The 20,047-nt window shown below is 58.8% G+C and overlaps 1 protein-coding gene across 1 annotated transcript in view; it reads right to left on the bottom strand.

Moving 5' to 3' along the window:
- Window positions 1-20,047, bottom strand: part of KIRREL1 (kirre like nephrin family adhesion molecule 1) — a 34,936-nt gene that overhangs the window by 1,192 nt on the left and 13,697 nt on the right. Inside the window, exons 2-14 of the mRNA XM_054000961.1 lie at window positions 14,925-15,074; window positions 13,441-13,590; window positions 13,071-13,228; window positions 12,348-12,498; window positions 11,300-11,405; window positions 10,427-10,575; window positions 10,211-10,338; window positions 8,598-8,724; window positions 5,800-5,900; window positions 4,349-4,547; window positions 3,027-3,134; window positions 1,593-1,732; window positions 341-418 (exon numbers count right to left, since the gene is read on the bottom strand). Of these exons, the coding sequence (XP_053856936.1) occupies window positions 341-418; window positions 1,593-1,732; window positions 3,027-3,134; window positions 4,349-4,547; window positions 5,800-5,900; window positions 8,598-8,724; window positions 10,211-10,338; window positions 10,427-10,575; window positions 11,300-11,405; window positions 12,348-12,498; window positions 13,071-13,228; window positions 13,441-13,590; window positions 14,925-15,074 (1,745 nt within the window). The remainder of the gene's footprint in view (window positions 1-340; window positions 419-1,592; window positions 1,733-3,026; window positions 3,135-4,348; window positions 4,548-5,799; window positions 5,901-8,597; window positions 8,725-10,210; window positions 10,339-10,426; window positions 10,576-11,299; window positions 11,406-12,347; window positions 12,499-13,070; window positions 13,229-13,440; window positions 13,591-14,924; window positions 15,075-20,047) is intronic.

Genomic DNA, 20,047 nt, shown 5'->3' with positions numbered 1-20,047 from the left:
ATTACGAGGTTGGACACACCAAGATCATCCAAGTCCAAAGTCCCACCCTGTCCCTTGGGAGTCTTGTCCAAATGCTGCTGGAATTTTTGGGGCCCCAACCCCCCTTTTTTTCCCTAAAATCCATCCCAAATCCCTCCCCGGAACATCTCCATCCGTTCCCTGCGATCTCATCCCTGGTCTCGGAGATCCGAGCTGCACGTTCCCAAAATTTCCCCTCCATCCCAACAATTCCAGCTCCTCATGCCTGAAATCCCAGGAGTTTTCCACCCATTCCAGGGGGGGAAAAAAAATTTGGGATCTGCCCCTCTTTTCCCACCCTAAAATCCCGGCGGGACCGGACCTTGAGCTCGTACTCCTCGCGGGTGTCGATGGTGTCGCAGCGCAGGTCCTGCTTCAGGTCCACGTCGTCCTTGAACGACTGCAAAATCCATGGGAATATGGAGTTATTATGGAATTGTGGAATTATGGAATGATGGAATTATGGAATTATGGAATTATGGAGTGGGATGGGCGGGGAGGAACCTTGAGGAACCCGTGGTGGGAAGCCCAGGTGGATCCAAGGTGGAAGTTGGGCGCTCCCAGGGATGGGGAATCTGGGATCGGGGATGGGTCCAGGACCGATCCCTAAAATCCTATTAAACAGGCCAAGGGAACGCTGGAATTCCTTGGGATGGAAAAAACCCCAGAGATACTTAAAGATCCGAGGGCAGGGACGTTCCCACCATCCCAGGTGGCTCCAGCCTGGCCATGGGGACACTCCCAGGGTTGGGGACAACCCCTGCCAACAGCTCGCAGCCATCCCAGGTGACAATTCCCATGCCAGGTCCCATCCCGGCCTGGCCCAGGTGACAATTCCTGTGCCAGGTCCCATCCCGGCCATCCCAGGTGACAATTCCCTCGCCAGGTCCCATCCTGGCCTGGCCCAGGTGACAATTCCCGTGCCAGGTCCCATCCCGGCCATCCCAGGTGACAATTCCCGTGCCAGGTCCCATCCCGGCCATCCCAGGTGACAATTCCCTCGCCAGATCCCATCCTGGCCATTCCAGGTGACAATTCCCGTTCCAGGTCCCATCCCGGCCTGGCCCAGGTGACAATTCCCGTGCCAGGTCCCATCCTGGCCATCCCAGGTGACAATTCCCGTGCCAGGTCCCATCCTGGCCATCCCAGGTGACAATTCCCATGCCAGGTCCCATCCCGGCCATCCCAGGTGACAATTCCCGTGACAGGTCCCATCCTGGCCATCCCAGGTGACAATTCCCGTGACAGGTCCCATCCTGGCCTGGCCCAGGTGACAATTCCCATGACAGGTCCCATCCTGGCCTGGCCCAGGTGACAATTCCCTCACCAGGTCCCATCCTGGCCATTCCAGGTGACAATTCCCTCGCCAGGTCCCATCCTGGCCACCCCAGGTGACAATTCCCGTGCCAGGTCCCATCCTGGCCTGGCCCAGGTGACAATTCCCGTGACAGGTCCCATCCTGGCCATCCCAGGGGACAATTCCCGTGCCAGGTCCCATCCCGGCCTGGCCCAGGTGACAATTCCCGTGGCAGGTCCCATCCCGGCCTGGCCCGCGTGTCCCCGCTGTCCCTCACCGAGTAGATGGCCTTCATGACGCGGGTGGCCGTGGACACGCTGGCCGTGTCCTCCTCCCTGTCCGCGTGCAGCGTCAGCGGCTCCCGGTTGACCGTCTCCACCTTGATGTCCAGCTTGCGCAGCGTGACGTCCTTGCGGCCTGCCAGGTGACCACAGAGTGACCACTGAGTGACCACGGAGTGACCACTGAGTGACCACACAGTGACCACGGAGTGAGCACAGAGTGACCACTGAGTGACCCCTGAGAGAGCATGGAGTGAGCATGGAGTGACCACTGAGTGACCACTGAGCACAGAGTGACCACTGAGTGACCCCTGAGAGAGCATGGAGTGACCACTGAGTGAGCACTGAATGACCACTGAGTGAGCATGGAGTGAGCATGGAGTGACCACTGAGTGACCCCTGAGAGAGCATGGAGTGACCCCTGAGAGAACATGGAGTGACCACTGAGTGAGCATGGAGTGAGCATGGAGTGAGCACAGAGTGACCCCTGAGTGACCCCTGAGAGAGCATGGAGTGAGCACTGAGTGAGCATGGAGTGAGCATGGAGTGAGCACAGACTGAGCACAGAGTGAGCACTAAGTGAGCATGGAGTGAGCATGGAGTGAGCACTGAGTGAGCACGGAGTGACCACGGAGTGAGCACGGAGTGAGCACAGAGTGACCCCTGAGTGACCCCTGAGAGAACATGGAGTGACCACAGAGTGAGCACAGAGTGAGCATGGAGTGAACACAGAGTGACCACTGAGTGACCCCCATAGAGACACCCAGAGTGACCCCTGAGCGACCAGAGTGACCATGAAGTGACCCCCACAGAGACACCCAGGGTCAGCAGAGTGAGCACAATGTGATTACAGAATGACCATGAAGTGACCTCCATAGAGACACCCAAGGTGACCACTGAGTGACCACAGAGTGACCATGAAGTGATCCCCACAGAGACACGCAGAGTGACCCCTGAGTGACCGCAGAGTGAGCATGGAGTGAGCACGATGTGACCACAGAGTGACCATGAAGTGACCCCCACAGAGACACCCAGAGTGACCCCACAGAGACACCCACAGTGACCCCACAGTGACCCCAGAGTGACCACAGAGTGAGCATGGAGTGAGCACGATGTGACCACAGAGTGACCATGAAGTTACCCCCATACAGACCCCCTGAGTGACCACAGAGTGACCATGAAGTGATCCCCACAGAGACACCCAGAGTGACCCCACAGAGACACCCACAGTGACCCCACAGTGAGCACAGAGTGAGCACGGAGTGAGCACGATGTGACCACAGAGTGACCATGAAGTGACCCCTGTACGGACCCCCTGAGTGACCACAGAGTGACCATGAAGTGACCCCCACAGAGACCCCAGAGTGCCCCCAGAGTGCCCCCAGAGTGCCCCCAAGGCCGCCCGGCGTGCCCCGCTGTCCCTCACTCACTTCCTTTGCGGCGCCGGTAGAGGAAGCAGGCGAGGGCCGCCAGGCAGCCGATGAGGAGGATGCTGGCCCCGATGGTGGCCCCGGCGATGATGCCCACGGGCAGGACCTCTGCGGGGACACGGCGAGCTGGGGACGAGGCCAGCGCCACGGCCGGGCTCTCGTCCCAGCACCCCCCAACTCGGCTCGGAGAAGAACCGGGGTGTCACCGAGTCCAAGAGGGGACCCGTCCCCAGCTGGTCACCCGGAATTCCGGGAATTCCTCGGACTCTCCAGGGATGGAGAACCCTTCCGAGGCCTGACCGCCATTCCCAGGAGGAATTCCCCCAAATTCCCGACTCGAGGCCACCCAAATTGTCCCCAGGCTCCCTGTTGGTGTCACTTTCTCCTCGAGCTGGATGATGGCCGTGTCCAGCCCGAAGCTGTCCCAACCTGACCCCACTCAAGGCCACCCAAATTGTCCCCAGGCTCCCTCTGGGTGTCACCTTTCTCCTCGAGCTGGATGATGGCCGTGTCCAGCCCAAAGTTGTCTCATCCCAACCCAACTCGAGGCCACCCAAACTGTCCCCAGGCTCTCTCTGGGTGTCACCTTTCTCCTCGAGCTGGATGATGGCCGTGTCCAGCCCAATGATGTCCCATCCCATCCCAACCCAACTCAAGGCCACCCAAACTGTCCCCAGGCTCCCTCTGGGTGTCACCTTTCTCCTCGAGCTGGATGATGGCCGTGTCCAGCCCAAAGTTGTCTCATCCCAACCCAACTCGAGGCCACCCAAACTGTCCCCAGGCTCTCTCTGGGTGTCACCTTTCTCCTCGAGCTGGATGATGGCCGTGTCCAGCCCAATGATGTCCCATCCCATCCCAACCCAACTCAAGGCCACTCAAACTGTCCCCAGGCTCTCTCTGGGTGTCACCTTTCTCCTCGAGCTGGATGATGGCCGTGTCCAGCCCAAAGCTGTCCCAACCTAACCCAACTCAAGGCCACCCAAACTGTCCCCCAGCTCCCTGCCATGTCACCTTTCTCCTCGAGCTGGATGAGGGCCGTGTCCAGCCCGAAGCTGTCCCAACCTGACCCCACTCAAGGCCACCCAAACTGTCCCCAGGCTCTCTCTGGGTGTCACCTTTCTCCTCGAGCTGGATGAGGGCCGTGTCCAGCCTGAAGCTGTCCCAACCTGACCCAACTCGAGGCCACCCAAACTGTCCCCAAGCTCCCTGTTGGTGTCACCTTTCTCCTCGAGCTGGATGATGGCCGTGCCGGGCCCGAAGCTGTCCCAACCTGACCCAACTCAAGGCCACCCAAACTGTCCCCCAGCTCCCTGCCATGTCACCTTTCTCCTCGAGCTGGATGATGGCCGTGCCGGGCCCGAAGCTGTTCCAGGCCGTGCAGTTGTAGCGCGTCTGGAAGTCGGCGTCCACGACGTTGTTGATGGTCAGCGTGGACAGGACGCCGCTGCCCGTGTTGCTCCTCTCCACCGTGTAGCGCTCCAGCGTGCCGGCTTCCAGAACGTTCTCCTTCCACGCCCAGGCCTGCGCGGGGACGGGGCCGCGTCAGCACCGCGGGCTCGCGGCCGTTTAGAGAAATAAGGAATTCCGTGCTCGTTGCTTTCGCTCTTTGGTGTTGGGTTTGGGGAATTGTTTTGATATGAATGCAGTTGTTATTGTTATTTTAGTTTGCATTATTTTTATTATTTAGTTATGATTTAATTTTATATTATTTTTATTTATGATTTTGTTTTACATTAATTTTATTGTTTATTTATGATTTCATTTTATATTATCTTCATGATTTCGTTTTATATTATTTTTTAATTTATTATTTCATTTTATATTATTTTTCTTATTTATTGTTTTATTTCATATTATTTTTATTATTTAACTTTTATTTATAAATTATATTTTGTTACGAATATGTGTTAGCTACTCTTTATATTTACTATAAAATCTTTTCTCTTTAGAAATTATTTAATTATCAAGATATAGTAATTTATATTCACATATTGTATATAAATATATTTTATATATATAGTATCATACATATCTTACTGTATATATGATATTACAATATCTAGTCAATACTTTATTGCATTATTACATTTATTATTTAAAATTTATTATATATATAAAATATTATATATATATAAGTATTTCATCATTTATAATAAATGTAATTTTATTTATTTACAATAATAATAAATAACATTATTTATATTGTTTATCACATTATCATTTAAATTATTTTTATTATTTTTATTACTGATTTGGTTTCTATTTATAAATTGTATTATGAGTGTGTATTTATATTACCATCTATTTTGCATTATTTATTTGCTATTTATAAATTATATTTAATTGTAAATTTTAACTATTAACACATATTAATTATATTTTATATTTATATATTATAAATAATATATAATTATATATACAATTAGAGATTTAATTTTATATATAATTATATATAATATATGATATATGATATATGATATATAATTATACTTATTATTATATTTATAGATAATGTATATAATTATATATAATTTTATTTTTATATATTATCTATGATATCTACTATCTTAATTATATTCTATATTAAAACATAAAAATTACTTTAATATTTTTAATTTAAATCTTTAAATTTTCAATTTTATTTTTAACTTCGTAACACAATTATTTTTATAAAGTAATAAAAATTAATAAAATTAAAAACGATATGTATAAATTTGTAATAAGAATTAATATTTTAATGGAAACGGTGTCCGGTGTCGTCTCGGGGACTCACGATGCGGTCGGGCGGCGGCGTGCTGCCGATGAAGCACTCGACCTTGCCGCGGTCGCCGCGCACGGCGAACTGCACCGGCTCGCTGGAGATGATGGGGGGCCCTGCGGGGAGATGGGAATTCGGGGTGATTCGGGGGGAAATCGGGAATTCGGGGTGATTCGGGGGGAAATCGGGAGTTTGGGGTGGTTCGGGGGGAAATTGGGAATTTGGGGTGATTCAGGGGTAAATCGGGAATTTGGGGTCGTTCAGGAAGGAATTTGGGGTGGTCCAGGAGGGAAATAGGGAATTTGGGGTGGTTCCAGAGGAAATCGGGAATTTGGGGTCATCCAGGAAGGAATTTGGGGTGGTCCAGGAGGGAAATTGGGAATTTGGGGTGATTCGGGAGGGAAATTGGGAATTTGGGGTGGTTCGGGGGGAAATCGGGAATTTGGGGTGGTTCAGGAGGGAATTGGGGGTGGTTCGGGAGGGAAATTGGGAATTCAGGGTGATTCGGGAGGGAAATCAGGAATTTGGGGTGGTTTGGGAGGGAAATCGGAATTTGGGGTGGTTTGGGGGGGAAATTGGGAATTTGGGGTGGTTTGGGAGGGAAATCGGAACTTGGGGTGGTTCGGGAGGGAATTGGAGGTGGTTTGGGAGGGAAATTGGGAATTTGGGGTGATTCGGGGGGAAATCGGGAATTTGGGGTGGTTCCAGAGGAAATCGGGAATTTGGGGTCATCCAGGAAGGAATTTGGGGTGGTCCAGGAGGTAAATCGGGAATTTGGGGTGATTCCAGGGGAAATCGGGAATTTGGGGTGGTTCGGGAGGGAAATCGGGAATTTTGGGGTCATCCAGGAGGGAATTTGGGATGGTCTGGGGGGAAATCGTGAATTTGGGGTGATTCGGGAGGGAAATCAGGAATTTGGGGTGGTTTGGGAGGGAAATCGGAATTTGGGGTGATTCGGGAGGGAAATCGGGAATTTGGGGTGGTTTGGGGGGAAATCGGGAATTTGGGGTGGTTCAGAAAGGAATTTGGGGTGGTTCGGGAGGGAAATCGGGAATTTGGGGTGATTCCAGGGGAAATTGGGAATTTGGGATGGTCTTGGGGGGAAATTGGGAATTTGGGGTGATTCGGGGGGAAATCGGGAATTTGGGGTGGTTCGGGAGGGAAATCGGGAATTTGGGGTGATTCCAGGGGAAATTGGGAATTTGGGATGGTCTTGGGGGGAAATTGGGAATTTGGGGTGATTCGGGGGGAAATCGGGAATTTGGGGTGGTTCGGGGGGGAAATCGGGAATTTGGGGTGATTCCAGGGGAAATCGGGAATTTGGGGTGGTTCAGGAGGGAATTTGGGGTGATTCGGGAGGGAAATTGGGAATTTGGGGTGATTCGGGGGGAAATTGGGATTTGGGGTGATTCGAGGGGAAATCGGGAATTTGGGATGGTTCAGGGGAAATCAGGAATTTGGGGTGATTCAGGGGTAAATCGGGAATTTGAGGTCATCCAGGAAGGAATTTGGGGTGGTCCAGGAGGGAAATCGGGAATTTGGGGTGGTCCAGGAGGGAATTTGGGGTGGTCCAGGAGGGAATTTGGGGTGGTCCAGGAGGGAATTTGGGGTGGCCCAGTGGGGAAACGGGTGGAGGAAATTTCCAGAGCTGTGCCCAGCTCGCGCCAGGAATGAGGGATTGGAGGAAAAAATTCCTTGTTTTATCTGGAACTGGGGGAGCCTCCACCGGAAAGTTCCAGGTTGAAATTCCTGGAATCCCCGACCCCCATTCCCTCCTCCCTGGAAGGAGGGACGGTGTGGAAAATCTCCTTTTGGGGATTTATTCCCTTTCCAATAATCCCGTTTTGCCTTTTCCCTTAATCCTCAATTCCAAACCCAAACAAAAAAAACCCAAATTCCATTTTCCCCCCCTGCCAATCATCTGAGCCACCCCGATTTGTAAATTCTAAAATTGTAAATTTGAATTCCTGTTTGTAAATTCTAAAATTGTAAATTTGAATTCCTGTTTGTAAATTCCAAACCTGTAAATTTGAATTCCTATTTGTAAATTCCAAACCTGTAAATTTGAATTCCTATTTGTAAATTCTAAAATTGTAAATTTGAATTCCTATTTGTAAATTCCAAACCTGTAAATTTGAATTCCTATTTGTAAATTCCAAAACTGTAAATTTGAATTCCTGTTTGTAAATTCCAAACCTGTAAATTTGAATTCCTATTTGTAAATTCCAAACCTGTAAATTTGAATTCCTATTTGTAAATTCTAAAATTGTAAATTTGAATTCCTATTTGTAAATTCCAAACCTGTAAATTTGAATTCCTATTTGTAAATTCCAAAACTGTAAATTTGAATTCCTGTTTGTAAATTCCAAAATTGTAAATTTGAATTCCTAATTGTAAATTCCAAACCTGTAAATTTGAATTCCTATTTGTAAATTCTAAAACTGTAAATTCGAATTCCTATTTGTAAATTCCAAAACTGTAAATTCGAATTCCTATTTGTAAATTCTAAAATTGTAAATTTGAATTCCTATTTGTAAATTCTAAAACCTGTAAATTTGAATTCCTGTTTGTAAATTCCAAACCTGTAAATTTGAATTCCTGTTTGTAAATTCCAAAACTGTAAATTTGAATTCCTATTTGTAAATTCCAAACCTGTAAATTTGAATTCCTATTTGTAAATTCCAAAACTCCCTCCTCTCCACCCCGCCAAAAACGACGGAAACCGAGAATTTTTGGGGGACTGGATCCGCCCCGTTCCCAGGGAACCCCAGGAGGTTCTTTGGGGGGTTTTTGGGGTTTTTGGGGTCGCTGACCGTTGACGAAGAGGGTGACCTCCCTCTCGCCCACGCCGATCCGGGGGACGATGGCCTTGCAGACGTACTGGCCGGCGTCCGCCTGCGTCACCGCCTTCAGGTACAGCTGGTTGCTGTTGCTCAGGACCTGCGTGGGGACACGCGGGGACACGTGGGGACACGCGGGGACACGTGGGGACACGTGGGGACACACAGGGACACGTGGGGACACGTGGGGACACTTGGGGACACTTGGGGACACACAGGGACATGTGGGGACACGCGGGGACACTTGGGGACACACAGGGACACGTGGGGACACGCGGGGACACTTGGGGACACACAGGGACACGTGGGGACACTTGGGGACACACAGGGACACTTGGGGACACACAGGGACACGTGGGGACACTTGGGGACACACAGGGACACGTGGGGACACGCGGGGACACTTGGGGACACACAGGGACACGTGGGGACACACAGGGACACGTGGGGACACTTGGGGACACACAGGGACACTTGGGGACACACGGGGACACACGGGGACGCTTGGGGACACACAGGGACACTTGGGGACACTTGGGGACACTTGGGGACACGCGGGGACACGTGGGGACACGCGGGAGGGGACGCGGGACGTCCCCCCAGAGCTCAGCCGCCTGGCCCGGGGTCGTTCCCGTGGGAATGCCAGTCCCTGTTTCTGCGGGGATTTGGGGGGTGGAGGGGGCACGGAGGAACGGTGGGGACCTTCGGGGCCAGGTTTGACCCCAAAACCAATCCCAATCCCAATCCCAATCCCAATCCCAATCCCAACCCCAATCCCAACCACAAACCCAATGCCAATCCCAACCCCAACCCCAACCCCAAACACAATCCTGAATCCCAACCCCAATCCTGAATCCCAACCCCAACCCCAACCCCAATCCCATATCCCAATCCCAATCCCAATCCCAAATCCCAACCCCAACCCCAACCCCAATCCCAATCCCAATCCCAAATCCCAACCCCAACCCCAATCCCAATCCTGAATCCCAACCCCAATCCCAATCTTAATCTCAACCCCAATCCCAAACCCCAATCCTGAATCCCAACCCCAATCCCAAATATCAACCCCAACCCCAATCCCAAATCCCAACCCCAACCCCAACCCCAATCCTGAATCCCAACCCCAATCCCAAATATCAACCCCAATCCCAAATCCCAACCCCAATCCCAAATCCCAACCCCAACTCCAATCCCAAATCCCAACCCCAATCCCAAATCCCAATCCCAACCCCAATCCCGAATCCCAAACCCAATCCGAATCTGAACCCAAATCCCATTTCCCACTTCCAGGGAGTTCTGGGGAGGGGACACACAGCCACAGTGGGGACGTTCTGGGGTTCTGTTTGACCCCAACCCCAATCCCAATGGGAATCATGTGGGAACCGCCCAGGATGCGGCTTCTTTTTGGGATTTCTTTTGGGATTTCTTTTGGGATTTTTTGGGGATTTCTTTTAGGACTTTTTTGGGATTTCTTTTGGGATTTTTTTTTTTTTTTTTTTTTTTTTTGGGATTTTCGGGACATGTGGAGTGCCCCTGATCCCGACGGGATGGGGAACATTCCGGAAGCCCCAAGAACGGGGTCCTACCATGTTGGATTCCTTCTTGGTCCAGGTGAGGGTCAGCGGGGGATTCCCGGACCACACGCAGGTCAGGGTGACGTCGGAGCCGATGTCGGTCACCGTGGGTTTGGGGTCCACCACGATCCGGGGGGCGACTGGGGGGGGAAAACCGAGGAGCGGGGTGTGGGGAAGGGGGTTTGGGGCCGGGGAAGGGGGTTTGGGGCCAGTTCTGGGGCCACTCACAGTGGACGTCCACCAGGGTGCTGACGTTGGTGCTGCCGATGTCGTTGTGCACCTCGCAGGACACGGGCTCGGTGAAGAAGGTGTAGTCCACCTGCGTGTCGTACCTGTTCTCCTTGGCCTCCTCGATGATCACCCCCCCTTTGGCCCACCTGGGGACATCCGGGGACACCGTGGGACCCCGATCCCCGCCCTAAATCCCAATTCACACCCTAATTCCCAATCCCCGCCCTAAATCCCAATTCCCATCCTAAATCCCAATCCCCATCCTAAATCCCAATCCCCACCCTAAATCCCAATCTCCACCCTAAATCCCAATTCTCACCCTGATTCCCAACCCCCGCCCTAAATCCCAATCCCCATCCTAAATCCCAATTCCCATCCTAAATCCCAATCCCCACCCTAAATCCCAATCCCGATTGCCATTTCCAGGGGGTTTTGGGGAGGGAACCCAGAGCCATGGTGGGGACGTTCAGGGACACCGTGGGACCCCAGTCCTAATTCCCGATCACCCCCACTGTGGCCCACCTGGGGACATTTGGGGACACCGTTGGGACCCCGATCCCCACCCTAAATCCCAATCCCGATTGCCATTTCCAGGGGGTTTTGGGGAGGGGACTCAGAGCCATGGTGGGGACGTTTGACCCCAATCCCAATTCCCAATCCCAATCCCAATTCCCAATCCCAATTTCCAGTCCCAGGGGTTTTGGGAAGGGGAGGGGACCCAGAGCCAAGGGGGGGACATCGGGTGGCCCCAGGTGACCCCAGCCCCAATCCTGGGGGTTTTGGGAAGGGGAGGGGACCCAGAGCCAAGGGGGGGGACATCGGGTGGCCCCAGGTGACCCCAGCCCCAATCCCGGGCGGTTTGGGGCTCACCTGTAGCCCTTGATCTCGGGGTTGGCCGTGGCCATGCAGGTGAACACGACCCTCTCGCCCTCCTGCACCGTCTGCGGCTGGATGGACAAGGTGACCGTCGGGGGATCTGTGGGGACGGGGCCGGGCTCAGGGGGGCGCGGGGGGGACACACAGGGGTCCCCCAAGCTCTGGGGTGGAGCAGCGCCCGCCCCTGTCCCCCCCCGGCGCTGTCCCCTCCCGCTGGTGGCCGCCCCTTCCCGCAGCAGCCACCGGAGGTCGGTGTTGGCCACCGAGTCCCGGCCCTGCCTCCTCTTCCTCTTCCCCCTCCTCTTCCTTCTCCTCCTCCTCCTCCTCCCGTTCCCCCTCCTCCACCCCCTCCAGCAGATCCCATCCACAGGCGCCGCTCCCACCTGCGGCACCCCAAAAATCCCCCAAAACCCCCCAAAATCCCCATCCACCCCTGGTGTCCCCGTGTCGCAGTGCCCCCTGTGTCCCCGTGTCTCCATGTCCCCATGTCCTGTGTCCCCGTGTCCCATGTCCCCTGTACCCCATATCCCAGTGTCCCCCTGTCCTCATGTCCCCTGTCGTCTGTCCCTGTCCCTGTCCTTGTCCCTGTCCCTGTCCCTCTCCCCTGTCCCCTGTCCCTGTCCTCATGTCCCCTGTCCCTATTGCACTGATGGTGCATGTTGAGCCTGACGAAGGTCTCCCATGTCCCCGTGTCCCCATGTCCCCTGTCCCTGTCCCCGTGTCCCCATGTCCCTGTCCCTGTCCCCATGTCCCCACTGACAGTGCACGTTGAGCCTGACGAAGGTCTCCCATGTCCCCTGTCCCTGTCCCTGTCCCCTGTCCCTGTCCCTGTCCCCATGTCCCTGTCCCCATGTCCCCACTGACGGTGCACGTTGAGCCTGACGAAGATCTCCCATGTCCCCATGTCCCTGTCCCCTGTCCCTGTCCCCATGTCCCCACTGACAGTGCACGTTGAGCCTGACGAAGGTCTCCCATGTCCCCGTGTCCCATGTCCCTGTCCCTGTCCCCATGTCCCTGTCCCTGTCCCCATGTCCCCACTGACGGTGCACGTTGAGCCTGACGAAGGTCTCCTTGCCGGCCGGCACGGCCTCGTTGGAGCTGCGGCAGGAGAAGACGCGGCCGATGTCCAGGTCCGTGGGGTTGATGGCCAGCAGGCTTGTGGTGCTCTCACGCTTGCCATCGGCCAGCAGCTCCTGGGGAGGGGACACGGGGAGGGGACAGCTCCAGCAGGGCTGGGGACACCGGGAGGGGACACTGGGAGGGGACAGCCACCACACTGCAGTGTCCCCATCCCGTGCTGGTGACAGCGGTGTCCTGCTGGGGCCTGGCGTGGATCCACACCATGGTGGCAGTGGGCAGGGGGACATGGGGACAGCTCCAGCAGAGTGTTGGGGACACTGGGGACACTGAGAGGGGACAGCCATGCCGTGCCGGTGACGGCGCCATCCTGCCGCGGCCTGTCACGGAATGGGGCGACAGCGGTGGCAGCGGGCAGAGGGGACAGCACAGGGTGGGTGGCGGCGGGCACAGGGACAGGGTGGCGGTGCTGGGGACACCGGGAGGGGACACCGGGAGGGGACGGCCACCACACTGAAGTGTCCCCATCCCGTGCTGGTGACAGCAGTGTCCTGCTGGGGCCTGGCGTGGATCCACACCATGGTGGCAGCGGGCAGGGGGGCAGCACAGGGTGGGTGGCGGCGGGCACAGGGACGGGCTGGCGGTGCTGGGGACACCGGGAGGGGACACCGGGAGGGGACGGCCGTACCGTGCTGGTGACGGCGCCGTCCTGCTGCAGCCCGTCGCGGAACCAGGCGATGGTGGCCGCGGGCTTGGCGCTGCGGGCGCGGCACGTCAGGTTGTAGGGGGTCCCCGCCCTCAGCAGGATCTCGGGGGCGCCGTCGATCGTGGGGTCCTCCGGGGGGACTGCGGAGGGCACAGAGGGGACACCGGCTCGGTGGGGACGCCCCGGTGGCGGGGAGGGGACACAGGGAGTGGGGAGGGGACACCGGGGACCGTGCGGGGCACAGGGAACGGTGAGGGGACGTGAGAGGCTCTGGAGGACACGGGGGGGGACTCGGGGGACACGGGAGTGTGCGGGGCACTGGGGACAGTGGGGACAGCGGGCCGGCCCTCACTGAGCACGGTGAGCTTGGCGCGGCGCGAGCGCAGCGCGGCCTCGGTGGCCTGGCACTCGTAGACGGCGTCATCGGAGAGCTCGGCGTCGCGGATCTCCAGGTTGTACTGGCCCGAGTCGGCCGTGCCCACGATGCGGTACCGCGGCCACGCTGCGGGGACAGCGCGGGGTCACCGGGGACACCCCGGTCCCACAGGGACACCCCGAAACCATGGGTCACACAGGGGGACACCCAGAACCCATGGGTCACACAGGGACACCCCAAACCCATGGGTCACACAGGGACACCCCGGTCCCACAGGGACACCCCGAAATCATGGGTCACACAGGGACACCCCGAAACCATGGGTCACACAGGGGGACACCCCGAACCCATGGGTCACACAGGGACACCCCAAAACCATGGGTCACCCAGGGGAATGCCCCAATCCCACAGGGACACCCCAAACCCATGGGTCACACAGGGACACCCCATCGAACAGGGACACTCCAAAACCATGGGTCACCCAAGGGGACACCCCAATCCCACAGGGACACCCCAAACCCATGGGTCACACAGGGGGACACCCCAATTGCACACCCACGCTGTGGGGACAGCACGGGGTCACTTGGGGACACCCTGGTCCCACAGGGACACCCCCATCCCACAGAGACACCCCAATCCCATGGGTCACACACAGGGGGAAACCCCAGTCCCACAGAGACACCCCAATCCCATGGGTCACACAGGGGGACACCCCAATTGCACACCCACGCTGTGGGGACAGCACGGGGTCACTTGGGGACACCCTGGTCCCACAGGGACACCCTGAGCCCATGGGTCACACACAGGGGGACACCCCAATCCCACAGGGACACCCCAATCCCATGGGTCACACCCAGGGGGACACCCCAGTCCCACAGGGACACCCCAATCCCATGGGTCACACACAGGGGGACACCCTAATCCCATGCCCAGGCTGTGGGGACAGCACTGGGAAGTCACACAGGGACACCCCCAGGGCCACCCCCCCTTTCCCAGGTACCTTTCAGCCCGTGCCCTGTGGGTGTCACCCCCAAAGCCACCTGTCCCCACTGCTGTCACCCCCAGGGCCACCCCTCCCCACCCAGTGTCACCCCCAGGGCCCCCTGTCCCCAGCGGTGTCCCCCCCAGGACTCCCCGTCCCCAGCGGTGTCATCCCCAGGGCCACCCCTCCCCACCCAGTGTCACCCCGAGGGCCACCTGTCCCCACTGGTGTCACCCCCAGGGGCCCCCCTCCCCACCCAGTGTCACCCCCAGGGCCCCCTGTCCCCAGCAGTGTCACTCCCCAAAGCCACCCATCCCCAGTGGTGTCACCCCCCAGGGCCACCCCTCCCCACCCAGTGTCACCCCATGCCCCCCGTCCCCAGCGGTGTCACCCCCCAAAGCCACCCATCCCCAGTGGTGTCACCCCATGCCCCTCGTCCCCAGCGGTGTCACCCCATGCCCCCGGTGGCCGCGGGCACCTTTGAGGCCCTGGCCCATGCCCAGGGCCAGCCCGTCCTTGGTCCATTGCACGATGCCGGAGTAGTTGAGCACCACGCAGGACAGGACGATTCTCTGCCCGGCCACCACCGTCTGGTCCTCGGGCTCCTCCACGAAGCGCGTCTGCACCGCTGCGGCCACGGCACCGCCGTCACCGCGCGGCGCCCGGCACCGCGGCACGGCGCCCGCCGCCATCCCGGGGTCCCCGGGTCCCCTGAGACCCCCTGAGAGCTCCCTGAGACCCCCCAAGATTCCCCCGAGATCCCCCGGGATCCCCTGAGACCCCCTGAGAACCCCTAAGAACTCCCCCGAGATCTCCCCGAGATCCCTCCGAGATCCCCCTGAGATCTTCTGGGATCCCCCAGGATCCCCCCGAGATCCCCCCCACAAAGATCCTCCAGGATCCCCCAGGATCCCCTGAGACCCCCTGAGAACTCCCTGAGACCCCCCCCCCCCCAAGATCCCTCCGAGATCCCCTGAGACCCCCTGAGACCCTCTGAGACCCCCTAGGATCCCCTGAGATCCCCCAGGATACCCCTGAGACCCCCTGAGAGCTCCCTGAGACCCCCGGGATCCCCCAGGACCCCCCAGACCTGCCCCGATCCTCCTGGAGGCACCCACAGGATCCCCCCGGATCCTCCTGGATCCCCTCAGGATCCCCCCGGAGCTTTCCGTGACCCCGGGATCTCCCCGGGATCCCGCCGAGATCCCCCCCGGAGCTCCCCACGACCCCCGGAGCTCCCGGGGACCCCCGAAGCCGCCCCAGCCCGGGCCCCGCCGCTGCCGCCGCTGCTGCCGGCGGCTGTTGGGGATCGATGCCGGTCGGGGATCGATGCCGGTCCCGCTCCGGTGTCACGCGGCCCGCGGGAATCGAGCGGGACGTGACAGGGACAGGAGCGGGGGGGAGGGCCGGGAATGCGACAGGGAACGGGCGGCGCGACCCCCGCGTCCCCCCGCTCCCAGCCCGGGCTTTAATTCGGGAGTAACGGCAATAAATATTCACGGGACGGTACGGGATGGCACGGGGTGGCACGGGGTGGCACGGGATGGCACGGGATGGCACGGGGTGGCACGGGATGGCACGGGACGGCACCGCTCCGGCTCCCCACCCCGCTCCTCTCCTCCTGAATCCCGGGAAATCCACAGGCTCCGGGAGCCTCCTGCTTTTGAGCCCGAAAATAAAACCCCCGGCGGCTCCAAACATCCCCCAAAAAATCCACAAAACCCCCCAAAAATCCCCCAAAATCCCCGCGTGGGGGTGTCCGCTCCTCCTCGCGGCATCCCAGGATCCCTGAGATCTCCGGGATGGGGAACCCCGGGATCCCCGGGACGGGACACCCCCAAATCCATGGGCTGGGACACGCCGGGATCCCCGGGAATAAACCCCGGGACGGGGCCCCGCCAGCCTCGTGCTCCCTCCCCTGCCGGTTTTTGGGGACAGCCACCGCTCCGGGCCGCCCCGGGGTGCCCCGGTGCCACCCACGCCCGGGAGGGAGGGCGGGGGGCTGCGGGAATTTTGGGGGAAGATGAAGGAAAAGCGGGGGATGGAGAGCAGGGGATGGAGCGGGAGATCAAAGAGGGGAAGGTGCCGGGAGAGGGGGCTGGGAGCGAGGATCAGAGCCGGGAGAGGGGGCAGGGAGCGGCGGCGGGCACCCGCAGCCCGCGGGCACCGCGGTGGCACCGGGCTGGCACCGGCCCAGCCGGGAGTGGGCCGGGCTTTGGGGGAGATCGAGGGGAAAACGGGCACTGGGGTGGCACCGGGATTTTGGGGAAACGGGCACTGGGATGGCACCGGGATTTTGGGGAAACGGGCACTGGGGTGGCACCGGGATTTTGGGGAAACGGGCACTGGGATGGCACCGGGATTTTGAGAAAAAGGGCACTGGGGTGGCACCGGGATTTTGGAGGAGATCGAGGGGAAAACGGGCACTGGGATGGCACCGGCCCAGCCCAGAATCGGCCAGAATTTTGGGGGAGATCGAGGGGAAAATGGGCACTGGGGTGGCACCGGGATTTTGGGAAAACGGGCACTGGGATGGCACCGGGATTTTGGGAAAACGGGCACTGGAATGGTTTGGGATTTTGGGGGACATCGAGGGGAAAACGGGCACAGCTCGGGCTGTCGTGCCCTGTGCCATCCATGCCACCATTCCCCGTGTCGCTGTCCCCTGCCTGGCCAAATTCCAACCCGAACTGGCACTGGTGGCACCCGCCCGACATGCCACCATCCCTTTGTCCCCACACACTGTCCCCAACCCCGAAACGGCAGCGCCGGGTCCCCGCAGTGCCAGTGCCACTTCCCAGTGCCACCTCCCAGTGCCACCTCCCAGTGCCACCTCCCAGTGCCACTGCTCCAGTGCCACTTCCCAGTGCCACCTCCCTGTGCCACTTCCCAGTGCCACCTCCCAGTGCCACCTCCCTGTGCCACCTCCCAGTGCCACCCCCACAGTGCCACCTCGCCGTGCCACCTCCCAGTGCCACCTCCCAGTGCCACCCCCCCAGTGCCACCTCCCAGTGCCACCTCCCAGCGCCAGCCGCGGTGACAAACCGCCGCCGGGGGCTGGTGGCGATTGTCACAGCCGGAGCCACCTCCCGCCACTGTCCCCGTCCCTCCTCCCCTGGCAGGGACCGGCACGGGGGGTGGGTGGCGGTGCCACCCCTGCGGTGTCGCGCGGCCGAGGTGACACTGCGCCGAGGTGACAGCGGTGGCCCCGCGGCCGGCGCGGGGACAGGCACGAGGTGGCGCCTCGCTGCTGTGTCCCTGCTTGTCGCCACGGTCCCCTGGCCGCTGTGCCCCCCGCCTCCTTTGTCACCACGGTCCCCTCCCGCGTGGCAGCGCGTGCCTGTGCCCGCGGCAATGTCCCCCTGTCCCCAAACCCCACGGCGATGTCCCCAAACCCTGCTGTCCCCACGGCGATGTCCCCGAACCGGGCAGAGCCAGGACCCTGATGGAGCTCCCCGTGTCCCCCCCCGTGTCCCCCCCCGTGTCCCCCCCCGTGTCCCCCCCGTGTCCCCGCTCCCCCGTGCTGTCTCCCCCATGTCCCAGTGTCCCCACCATGTCCCAGTGTCCCCCGGTGTCCCCCCTGCCCCGGTGTCCCCCCCCGTCCCGGTGTCCCCCCTGTCCCCGGTGTCCCCGGTGTCCCCCCCGTCCCCAGTGTCCCCCCTGTCCCCGGTATCCCCCCTGTCCCCGGTGTCCCCCCGTCCCCGGTGTCCCCCATGTCCCCGTGTCCCCCCCGTCCCCGGTGTCCCCCCCTGTCCCCAATGTCCCCCCCGTCCCCGGTGTCCCCCCTGTCCCCAATGTTCCCCCTGTCCCCGGTGTCCCCCCCTGTCCCCGGTATCCCCCCTGTCCCCGGTGTCCCCCCTGTCCCGGTGTCCCCCCTGTCCCCAGTGCCCCCCCTGTCCCCGGTGTCCCCCCTGTCCCCAATGTTCCCCCCTGTCCCGGTGTCCCCCCTGTCCCCAATGTCCCCCCGTCCCCGGTGTCCCCCATGTCCCCGTGTCCCCCCCGTCCCCGGTGTCCCCCCCTGTCCCCAATGTCCCCCCCGTCCCCGGTGTCCCCCCTGTCCCCAATGTCCCCCCTGTCCCCGGTGTCCCCCCCTGTCCCCAGTGTCCCCCCTGTCCCCGGTGTCCCCCCTGTCCCCGGTGTCCCCCCTGTCCCCAATGTTCCCCCCTGTCCCCAATGTCCCCCCTGTCCCGGTGTCCCCGCTGTCCCCGGTGTCCCCCCTGTCCCAGTGTCCCCCCTGTCCCCAGTGCCCCCCCTGTCCCCGGTGTCCCCCCTGTCCCGGTGTCCCCCCTGTCCCCTGTGTCCCCCCTGTCCCGGTGTCCCCCCTGTCCCGGTGTCCCCCCTGTCCCCTGTGTCCCCCCTGTCCCCGGTGTCCCCCCTGTCCCGGTGTCCCCGCTGTCCCCGGTGTCCCCCCTGTCCCCAGTGTCCCCGCTGTTCCCGGTGTCCCCCCTGTCCCGGTGTCCCCCCTGTCCCCGGTGTCCCCCCTGTCCCCTGTGTCCCCCCTGTCCCCGGTGTCCCCCCTGTCCCCAGTGTCCCCGCTGTTCCCGGTGTCCCCCCTGTCCCGGTGTCCCCCCGCGGATGGCGCTGGCCGCTCTCACATGCAGCCAAACCTCCCCGCGCCGGCTCCGCTTCTCTGCTCTCCTGTCCCTTTCCTCCCCCTTTTTTTTCCTGTTTTTTCCCATTTCCCCCCCATTTTCTTCCCCCCTTTCCCCCCATTTTTCCCCCTCCTTATTTTATCTCTCCCTCCTCCCCTCCCTGTGCCTCGGCTTTGCTTCTCTGCATTTTTTTCCCCTTTTAATCCCCTTTTTTCCCCCTGTTTTTTCCCATTTCCCCCCCTTTTCCCCCCTATTTTCTTCCCCCCTTTCCCCCCATTTCCCCCCTCCTTATTTTATCTCTCCCTCCTCCCCTTCCCTCTCCTCGCGGCTTTCAAATTTAAAACCTTTCCCCTCTTCCCTTCTCTTCCCGAGCTGTTCGCTGCTATTTTTACATGAAACAACAACAAAAAACAAAAAAAAAAACAAAAAAAAAATTAAAAAAAAAAAAAACCAAACCAAACTAAACCAAACCAAACCCCGAAAGAGGCGAGGAGGGAGGAGAGCTCTAAAAAAACCCAAATAATGAAATAAAAAAGCTCTTCCCGGGTTGGTTTTTTGGGTTTTTTTTTCCCCTTTTCTGCGGGGAAGGAAAGAGGATTTGGGTTTCTTGGAGCGGGAAGGGAAGAGGCCGGGCAGCCCCGGTGCCACCGCTGTGCCCCGTGTCCCCTCGTGTCACCACTGTCCCCTTGTGTCCCTCGTGTCACCGCTGTGCCCCGTGTCCCCTCGTGTCACCACTGTCCCCTCGTGTCCCTCGTGTCACCGCTGTGCCCCGTGTCCCCTCGTGTCACCGCTGTGCCCCGTGTCCCCTCGTGTCACCACTGTCCCCTTGTGTCCCTCGTGCCACCGCTGTGCCCCGTGTCCCCTCGTGTCACCACTGTCCCCTTGTGTCCCTCGTGCCACCGCTGTGCCCCGTGTCCCCTCGTGTCACCACTGTCCCCTTGTGTCCCCTCGTGTCACCGCTGTGCCCCGTGTCCCCTCGTGTCACCACTGTCCCCTTGTGTCCCCTCGT

Source organism: Vidua macroura, chromosome 29 (genome assembly GCF_024509145.1).
Source record: "Vidua macroura isolate BioBank_ID:100142 chromosome 29, ASM2450914v1, whole genome shotgun sequence".
Classification (NCBI taxonomy): domain Eukaryota; kingdom Metazoa; phylum Chordata; class Aves; order Passeriformes; family Viduidae; genus Vidua; species Vidua macroura.
This window is presented reverse-complemented; position numbering and strand designations above follow the sequence as displayed.